The sequence below is a fragment of the Rhinatrema bivittatum genome, chromosome 7 (genome assembly GCF_901001135.1).
Source record: "Rhinatrema bivittatum chromosome 7, aRhiBiv1.1, whole genome shotgun sequence".
NCBI lineage: Eukaryota > Metazoa > Chordata > Amphibia > Gymnophiona > Rhinatrematidae > Rhinatrema > Rhinatrema bivittatum.
Window position 1 is genome coordinate 87,049,743 of NC_042621.1, and position 9,967 is coordinate 87,059,709.

General features: G+C 49.4%; 1 protein-coding gene across 1 annotated transcript; it reads right to left on the reverse strand.

Moving 5' to 3' along the window:
- Positions 1–5,118: 5,118 nt before the first annotated feature.
- On the reverse strand, positions 5,119–7,763 carry IL17C (interleukin 17C). The gene is made up of 3 exons (XM_029608636.1): positions 7,657–7,763; positions 7,008–7,342; positions 5,119–6,715 (listed from the first exon to the last, which is right to left on the reverse strand). The coding sequence occupies exons 1-3, from the start codon at positions 7,711–7,713 to the stop codon at positions 6,478–6,480; spliced, it is 630 nt and encodes a 209-aa protein (XP_029464496.1). The 5' UTR covers positions 7,714–7,763; the 3' UTR covers positions 5,119–6,477.
- Positions 7,764–9,967: the final 2,204 nt, after the last annotated feature.

A 9,967-nucleotide genomic window follows, 5' to 3' on the forward strand; every position in this document is an offset into this window, starting at 1 on the left:
TTCCATCGGGTGGGACCGGCAATGGAGAGGGCTCGAACCTTGAAGAGTCTGACTGGTGTTGGGATGGTGTTGGGCTTAATGTCATGTAGAATTTCCTTCATCAGTAATCAAGGTTGTTTTTACATCTAATTAGATGCCTAAGAGGTGTTATCACTGTCGGCCGTGGGCAGCCGCAGCCGACCCAACTCACGTCATGTGCTGCCCTGCTCTCCTCTGTGGGCAAACTCGCGGCTGTGGCTAGCCGCTCCCGACACATGCCACCTATCTCTCGGGACTTCTCATGGTAGCTGGGGCGCCGCCGACCTCTATGCCTCCTCTGGTCCTTCCTAGGCGCGCGCGCGTGCCACTGAGTCTACCTTTAAGGACTCTATAGCAGGAACCTCAGGGGCATCTCCTATTGATGACATCACCAGCCGGGATTCGTAAGCACCGCCCTAGGCCTGCACTAATCGAATTGGCAACATGTTCCTTCACTACTGGTGCTTGAGCCTGTCTGCCCAGATGTCTGTTCCTGTCTTGGATCTCTACCTCGGGCTTGGGTACCTGCTCCTCAGGGGCCTGTGTGCGATTCTCGGGAGACTTGTCTCCAGACCTCCCCACTCCTCGGGGTGGTCCCTGTGCCTCTCCAGAGGTCCTGCCTGTTGGCTTCCCCGCTCCTCAGGGTAGCCCTGGAACTACCTTACAGAGACTCTTCCTCCACACTTTCTCCATGACTACATCTGTGCCTACATCTCTACACCAGCTACTTGCCCCGCACTTTCACACTTCTTGGGGCAGGGCCTATGTCTCTACACTAGCCTGGCTCTGCACTTCCCCTATCATTCAAATCATCCATTGTACCTGAAGACTGGAGGATGGCCAATGAAACCCCAATATTTAAAAAGGCTCCAGGGGCGATCCGAGTAACTATAGACCAGTGAGCCTAACTTCAGTGCCGGGAAAAATAGTGGAAACGATTCTCAAGATCAAAATCGTAGAGCATATAGAAAGACATGGTTTAATGGAACACAATCAACATGGATTTACCCAAGGGAAGTCTTGCCTAACAAACCTGCTTCATTTTTTTTGAAGGGGTTAATAAACATGTGGATAAAGGTGAACCGGTAGATGTAGTGTATTTGGATTTTCAGAAGGCATTTGACAAAGTCCCTCATGAGAGGCTTCTATGAAAACTAAAAAGTCATGGGATAGGAGGCGATGTCCTTTCGTGGATTACACACTGGTTAAAAGACAGGAAACAGAGGGTAGGATTAAATGGTCAATTTTCTCAGTGGAAAAGGGTAAACAGTGGAGTGCCTCAGGCATCTGTACTTGGACCGGTGCTTTTCAATATATATATAAATGATCTGGAAAAGAATAGGAGTGAGGTTATCAAATTTGCGGATGATACAAAATTATTCAGAGTAGTTAAATCACAAGCAGACTGTAATACATTACAAGAGGACCTTGCAAGACTGGAAGATTGGGCATCCAAATGGCAGATGAAATTTAATGTGGACAAGTGCAAGGTGTTGCATATAGGGAAAAATAACCCTTGCTGTAATTACACAATGTTAAGTTCCATATTAGGAGCTACCACCCAGGAAAAAGATCTAGGCATCATAGTGGATAATACTTTGAAATCGTCGGCTCAGTGTGCTGCAGCAGTCAAAAAAGCAAACAGAATGTTAGGAATTATTAGGAAGGAAATGGTTAATAAAACGGAAAATGTCATAATGCCTCTGTATCGCTCCATGGTGAGACCGCACCTTGAATACTGTGTACAATTCTGGTTGTCGCATCTCAAAAAAGATATAGTTGCAATGGAGAAGGTACAGAGAAGGGCAACCAAAATGATAAAGGGGATGGAACAGCTCCCCTATGAGGAAAGGCTGAAGAGGTTAGGGCTGTTCAGCTTGGAGAAGAGATGGCTGAGGGGGGGATATGATAGAGGTCTTTAAGATCATGAGAGGTCTTGAACAAGTAGATGTGACTCGGTTAATTACACTTTCGAATAATAGAAGGACTAAGGGGCACTCCATGAAGTTAGGAAATAGCACATTTAAGACTAATCAGAGAAAATTCTTTTTCACTCAATGCACAATAAAGCTCTGGAATTTGTTGCCAGAGGATGTGGTTGGTGCAGTTAGTGTAGCTGGGTTCAAAAAAGGTTTGGATAAGTTCTTGGAGGAGAAGTCCATTAACGGCTATTAATCAAGTTTACTTAGGGAATAGCCTCTGCTATTAATTGCATCAGTAGCATGGGTTCTTCTTAGTGTTTGGGTAATTGCCAGGTTCTTGTGGCCTGGTTTGGCCTCTGTTGGAAACAGGATGCTGGGCTTGATGGACCCTTGGTCTGACCCAGCATGGCAATTTCTTATGTTCTTATGTACACTAGCAAATGGCTCTGCACTTCCCCGCTCCTCAGGGCAGTGCCTATGTCTTCACACCAGCAACTTGCTCCACGCCTCCCCACTCCTCAGGGCAGTGACTACACCTCTACTCGGGTGACTTTGTCCCTGCTTCCCCACTTCTCGGGGCAGTCCCTACGTCATCATACCATAAACTCTGTTACTACACTATACTACAGTTGTGTCTCCTACTACTGCTGACCACGCCCTCTGACGGTGAGGACCTGTGGGGCTCCTCCCCTCAGGCTGTAACAACACTCACCTCGGGCCAAGGGTCCACTAAACCCACGAATCCTAACAAGAGGGTATTCCAAACCAGAATTCTTTTTTAATATACATTTTTTCCCTAAGAGATCAATGTCTTTAAATTCCATCTTTCACATCACTACGGTATGGAGATTGTTCACTCTCTTTCTTGAAAGCTCTGTTATTGCACAACCAACAGTCAGAGGTTATCTCTGCAGTTTACCAGGAGCCAGATGAGAGACATATGAAGACAAATAGGAAATGGATGGCATTTATAGAGGCTTCTTAGTGCCAAGAATATCTGATAGAATTTTTGTAGTTTATCACAATATGAATTAGGAAAGAGTGGGGTCACAGCCTGCCACATCGCTCAGAATAAGGTGGATCATGACTGGGACAGTCTCTTGGGGGTTCAGTACTCAAGTGTTATCATTCGCTTCAGCTCACTTTTCCTCCCTGTTTCCTGAGCAGCAGCTTCATCCATTTTAACCTTCCTCTCGCTATATATTGAGCCCTTTCAGATCCATTCCTGGCTCAGACACTTGGGTTTCTAGCCCTTTTTCTGCTTGATTTGTATTCTTCAGATTTTTGTATGTATTTCCAAGTCAGTTGCAACCTATTCTGAATTTAAAAGATGAAGGTTTTATTCTTGTTAGGTCTCCCAGTTGCAGGAGAAATTCATTGCACATTTGTTAACGCACCACTCTGCCTCCTCTGGCAGCTTAGAGGTTAGGAAATGCTTCTGCAGTTTGTTAGATTCTCTGGATGATTTACATAAAGTTGCATTTGCTTGCACATGCCAAAAGCTTGTTTTTAGTGAAAGCCCACCTTCCTTTAAAAGATTGTTTCTTTCTTTTTTCATTTCAATTCTCTCACTTTTCTATTTTGGCTTTTATTTTTTCCTTCATGCCTTTTATCTCGCTTCCTCACTGCAGTCTCTCTTCCCATCTCATAGGCCTCTTCTCTCCCAGCCTTTCTTCCCCTCTGATCTCACTCCTTCATCGCATCCTTCCCTGTCTCTCGTCCTCCTCTCAGCCAGCTTTTACGCAGCACTTCATTCTTTACCAGCCTCACTCACATCACTCCTTCATAAGAACATAAGAAATTGCCATGCTGGGTCAGACCAAGGGTCCATCAAGCCCAGCTTCCTGTTTCCAACAGTGGCCAATCCAGGATTCAAGTGCCTGGCAATTACCCAAACATTAAACAGATCCCATGCTACTGATGCCAGTAATAGCACTGGCTATTCCCTAAATCAACTTGATAGCAGTTAATGGACTTCTCCAAACCGTTTTTAAACCCAGCTAAGCTGTCTTCCCTCCCTCTCTGCCCTACGCGCACCTTTCCTTCACTCTCTCCCATCCAATCATCAGGCCCGGCACTCTCCTTCCCCAGATGCTGCCTGCCCCTTGCAATACATGCATGGATTTGTAGTGCTCATTTTCCTGTTGAGTGCCTACAAATCCCAGAAGGCAATGGAGAGGAGGGAAGTTGAGGGTTTTAAAACCAGGATTGGATCAGCCTGTCCTGCAAAAATGGAATCAATAGTCTCAAAATAGCCTGTGAGAAAATGGCAGGCTTGCGATCCCCCTCCCTCACCACCAGAGCCCCCAAGACGTGGGATTTGGGCATGAAACTGTTTGGGGTTTGTTTCTCATTGACGTCTGCCTCTTTTTTTTTTGTCTAGCATGTGAACACATTTTTTACTGGCTGAGCCAGCCCTGTTAAGGCTTTTCTTTTCCTTACATTTAGGTTATTTTCATATTTTAGGTTTTGATTTCTTTGCATGGTTTACTCTGGCATGGACGATTCTTGCCTTGTGTGTCCTATTATTACAGAAAGCAGGTCCTGATATCTGTTTTTTGCCAAACAGAATTTCACTTTTGGCTTACAAATGGTTCATATTTGGTGAAAAATCAATTGGAAAACAGGATTCAAACATAATTACTAGAGACTGATTAAAGACAAAAAGATTTCATTTATTTTAGCATTTTGTCTTTTTTTTCACAATAAAGGGACAAGAAACTCCCAACTTCAACAGCAAAATGATCAGAGAAACTCTGAACAAAAATATGGTACAAAATTCAATATTTTCATATCATAAAACAATAAATAATCATAAAGTTCCAGTATAAATAATAGAAAAATATAATTACAGTTGATAGTGACTGACAGTATAAATACTTGCTCTAAATTCACAGAGCAAAGAGTAAAGAGCCCTTTGCTGCTTCCAAAAGAATACCAGAAAGAAGGAGCAGGGACAGAGTCCAGTGTGGGGTGGAATCTACATTATACCTGTAACATTGCTCAAATGTGGCAAGCATGAGCGAGCTCCTAAGAATCAGTACAGAGGGAGGGAGGGAGAGAGAGAGAGAAAGAGAGAGGGAGGGAGCGAGAGCGAAAGAGGGAGAGGGAGCGAGAGCGAGAGGGAGGGAGGGAGAGAGCGAGAGGGAGGGGAGCGAGAGAGAGAGAGGGAGGGAGCGAGAGAGAGAGGAAGGGAGGGAGGGTGTGAGCGAGAGAGAGAGGGAGAGTTAAATCCCTGCAGCTATTTGGAAAACTTTTTTTTACTTGACATTTTGAGAAAAAGAGAAAGGCGGTGTTATCTCACACTATCTCTGACATAAAGTTCCTTCCTCTTCTGAGCTAATTTAGGATTTGAGTTTTCCTGCATTCCCAATATTCAGGAAAGCTGAATATCAGGCGCAGCATGGACCAAGCATTCTTGTTATGCTGCGCCTGCAGTTTGCAAAAGTCTGCTACATGGCAGTCGCCACCCGAACTTTGTATATCAGGCAAACATTCGGTGGATAATGTAACTAAGAGATCGCATTGGGACTTCATGCTCATGAAACTAAACAAAGGATTTATCTACATATAACAACACAATTTAATAATTTATAACCATGCTAATAATAATAATAATTAACTTCAATGTAAATAAATTATAAATACAAATTAGAAAATGCTGACTTCATAATGCACCTCTGACAGTGTAGCACAGTGGTGAGAGCCCAGGGATGTGGGCTGGAGGTCCTTCCTTTACCCCCACCACCACTGTGTGACCTAAAACAAAACACTTCACCTTCCTTCTCAGTTCTCCTGCACAATTCCGTTGCAGATCGTCTTGAACAGTACAGTGTGCGCGAGTGGTGCATGTTAACAATAAATAGAATTATAAAATGCTATTAAAATCACTCTTACAAAATAAATATGGTAGAACCAAATATTTTAAAACGGTGTGGAACGCACTCAAAGTGAGCGCAAGTCATAAATAACATTTAAAAATGAATATTCATACAGACATGACCTCTGGCAAGAGGGGGCAGCCTCCCAGAGACTGTATAGAGCTATAACCCTAGTGCTATATGATAGCACTAAAGGACCACCAGAAGGTGGCTTCGTATACTCAGGGACCTCCCGTCCTATCCCAGGGCTCCAGCCAGTGCTGCCCACATCGCCAAGGATACTTTTCCTGGCCAGGATCGAAAGGGGGTTTGGGGGGCTGCTTTTTCGCTAATTCCAGCTGGAAAGCCCCCTCTTCCCCGCCGTCCTCTCTCAGGATTTTGCGCCTGCGCAACCCGGAGACAGCGTGAAAGGGGGGGCCGAGAGGCTGCGCAAGCCTTCTCCCTGCCAGCAGGGGGCGCGGCGGTCAGCGCCTGGGCCTGGGATGGGGGCCGGGGAGGTCCCTGAGCCGCTTCCCGGATAACTTCCTGGGAAGGGCCTAGTAGCGCTGTTCTAAAACAAACAAACCAACCGGGCGGGCGTGACACGGTCACACTACGTAGGGGGGGTGGTGGCGGCTGCGAGGCCAGGGCCGGCTCCACGGGAGGGCCCGCGCGCCTCAGTGCCTGGGCACCGCGCACGTGCAGCCCACGGGCACCTTGATGTAGTCCGGCTCGAAGGTGAAGGCGCCGGGCAGGCGGGCGCAGGGCTTGCGCCGCAGGACCAGCAGGGTCTGCTCGACGGCCACCGAGTTCAGGGACGACGTCTCCTTGCCGCTCCTCGCGTCGATGCAGCCCGAGCAGAGGCACTGGGCGAACGCCAGCTTCTGGGGGTAGCGGTCCTCGTCCACATCGATCCTGCAGGGCGAGAAAGGGGCAAGCGATCAGCTCACGGTCCCGTGCCCTGGCCCCCTCCCCCTCCCTCCGAAGCGGGCTGGCCGCTAACTGCCCCTCCCCCAAGCACGCTGGCATCCCCCCTCACCCAAGCACCCTGGCCTTGCCACCCCGCTAACTGCCCATCCCCCCTCCCCCAAGCATCGTGGCATCCCCCCTCCCCCAAGCACCCTGGCCTTGCCACCCCGCTAACTGCCCATCCCCCCTCCCCTCCCCCAAGCACCCTGGCCTTGCCATCCCGCAGCCCCCCTCTTACCGGTATCTCCAGGGGGAGATGGAGCGCTGGCTGAGCTCGGCTCGGGAGCCGCTTGGCAGCTGCAGGTTCGGGCAGCCCTGCTCCTGGTGCCTCCGCTGCCGCCGGCCGCGCTCCCTCTGCGCCGCCTCCAGATGCTCCACCAGGGTGACCGAGCTGAACTTGTCCCAGCGGAGGTTCCTGCCCACGAAGTGCTGCAGGACGTCCCCCGAGCCCTCCTGCAGCTCCTCCGGGCTGAAGCAGAGCTGGTGGTGCTGCTGGGGACCGCCGTGCTTGAGCCTCTTCTGGGCCTGGCAGGCCCCCAGGAAGGAGAGAAGCAGAGCGCAGAGCAGCCCCTGCTGAAGGAGAGAGAGAGAGAGGAGAGCAGCCATTAGCACCGGTCAATGCGTGATCATGCGTTGGGGAAGCGGGGAGGGAGAGGCAGGGCTGGGACTGGAACCCAGGAGCGCTTGACTCCAGTGCCTTGACCTAAGAGCTGGACCAATAGCTGTTGGAGAAGCTAGTCCTGAGAGACCCCCCCAGGGAAGGAGAAGAGGTGGCAGCAGCCCCATAACACAGTCCCCCCCACCCCCGGAGAGCTGGGAGGCAAATCCCCGGCTCTGCCGAGGGCATTCTCCCTGGCGGGGCTTGGTGCAGCCTGCAGGACCCTTACCGCGATGGGACACTCCATGAGCCGCAGGAAGCCTCGGGGACACTGCTTCTTTGACATGGGGGAGAGGGCTCGGCGCTGTGCTGTCTGACCTCGGAGCCCAAATCTGCAGCCTGCTCAAGTTTAGTCTGAGCGCCTTTGCACCTTCATCCTTATATAGGACTCTGACCAGCCCCGGAAAATCCAGGTTCCCGAAGAGGAAGCGATTACCTGTATTTCTCACTTCCTTGTGCTGACACCTGCCGGGCTCCAGCTGATGCACTGCAGCTTTCCGATTCCGAGCCTCCCCTAGCGCTCCCCGAAGAGCCGCCGCATGTCAGACGCTGCGCTGCAGTCCCAGACCCCGACACCCACCGCTCAGTCACTGCGCCAAACCCCCCCCCCCCCCCCCGCGCAACCACCTTCTCTCACACGTCAACTACGCTCCCTGCCACTTCAAAGGTTAACCCTAATATTCAGGCCGGGCGAGGCAACATCGGCGCGCGAAAAACCTGGCGCTCATTCGTGATCGCCTCCCCCCCCCTTCCCCGCTTTCCTAACGCGCGCCCATCCTCCATCCGCGATGAAGTCTGCAAATGAGCCGCTGCGTTAAAAAGGAGGCGCAAGGGAAAATTGTGGGCGTCCTCGGCAGCCGGTGCCCGGGAGAGGTGGCTGTGCGCGGATTGGGGAAAGGGATGCTGGTTGATTGAGCATCCCTTTTTCCTAACCTGACCAGCAAGACATTTAAAAACAAACAAACAAAAAAAAACAAAACATTTTTTCCCTTACTCCATTTTTTGGTTCCTCTGACTTAATATCACCACCATAGTCGGAGGAATCACGGAAAAGCAGTATGTTCTGCTTTTCTGTTAACATTTTGGGCTCCTCAAGACTTAACACCTGCTCGGGGGCAGGCTTTAATGTCTGAGAATAAAAATATGTGCCTGAGATGCACATTTATTTTTTACAAAAGGCATTTACATGTGATGAGCGCTATTAGCTACCCCCGTTTCGGACGCTCTAATCCCCTTATTGCATAATGGGTTATGAGCGTGCATCCAAAACGCGTGCCCAACCGGCGGGTTAACCCCTGCGCTAGCCTGCACGCATTGCATCGTCCTGAGTGTGCCTGGTGCCTGAATAAGTAACCTGTAGCTGTCATGGTCTGTGCAGTACTTTACACTCTACTACTGGAATTAAACAGTTTGATTTGATAGCATGGCTCTCATGACAATTCTCCCAGTACAGCCGTTGTACCAGATTTGTTAATCCAACCCTGTTAGTCGCTTTGAATTCCCAGGCTGCAAAATGAGGAGGGAATGGGTTACAGATTCCGAGCTCTGTGGATTCCTCGTTCCCAGTACAGAAAAAGGACTTCTTTCAGACTTCTCCTGATTTCCAGGGAAGGGGGGAATGCATTACTGTGGCCTTTCCACGCTCAGTTTTAAAGAGCTGCGTCAGAAAATGTTGGATGGAGCCACTTGGATTATAATCTTTCATGGGATTTTCATCACTTTGATAATCTCCCTTGCACTTGCACTGTTCTGATGCTTCCTTCGTTTTAATTTTATTTTCCCTGGGAATTTCTGCGTGCTTATTATAAGCAAGCGGCAGAAAAGCAGTGGAAAACGTTCCTCCTTTTTTCCGTCAGTGATTTTCTCCTGTTTTTTGTTGGTTATAATGAATGCTCATAAATTCCCAGAGAAAATAAAATAAAAACTGAAAACGAAGCTCCCTGCCTATGAACCAAAACCACTGTCTGACACACAGCCCTGGATTTGCTGCGGTTTCATCCTTTACATTTTTTTTAAAATGGGATTTTTAGTGTTTGAAGCACCTCAGAATCCACCTAAGTGTATTTGAATATTCCCGCCCGGCCAGGAAATCTCCCGGCATACCTGGGAAAGGAAAGAAGAATGGGTGGTGATTTGTGGTGGAAGGTGGGGAGGCAGAATGAGGTCTATTAGGGATGGCAGAGCAGGCAAGTGACTCTTCCTGCAGGGACTCTGACTTAGTGCTGGCGTTTTTACTGCAGGCCTGGAGTTTACTTGCCAGCAGAGCTGGTGGGAAGCTGACAGAATTCAGACAGGCTCGGGACAGGTGCAGAGAGAAGGGGTGGGAGCAGCTTTGAGAGGCTGCAGGTATTGCTAACAACCCACCCTTCAGTCCTTTGAGAGCAGAGGCGAGGGGGTAGATAAAGGAAGCCCCGGAGGTCACGGAGTGGCCAGGTTGGGACCAGCAGATGGGACTCCTCAGGAAGCAGCTGGGTTGATCCTGACAGGTTGCGGGGAGACTGCTGGGTGCCATCCACCAAGGCCGCAGGGAGCTAGGGAGG

Excerpts from the sequence above, each read along its gene's own strand:
- IL17C (XM_029608636.1), bottom strand. The coding sequence starts at position 7,713 with ATGTCAAAGAAGCAGTGTCCCCGAGGCTTCCTGCGGCTCATGGAGTGT. Across the intron at positions 7,343-7,656 it reads TCATGGAGTGTCCCATCGCG|CAGGGGCTGCTCTGCGCTCT; the intron begins GTAAGGGTCCTG and ends TCTCTCCTTCAG. Across the intron at positions 6,716-7,007 it reads ATCTCCCCCTGGAGATACCG|GATCGATGTGGACGAGGACC; the intron begins GTAAGAGGGGGG and ends CTCGCCCTGCAG.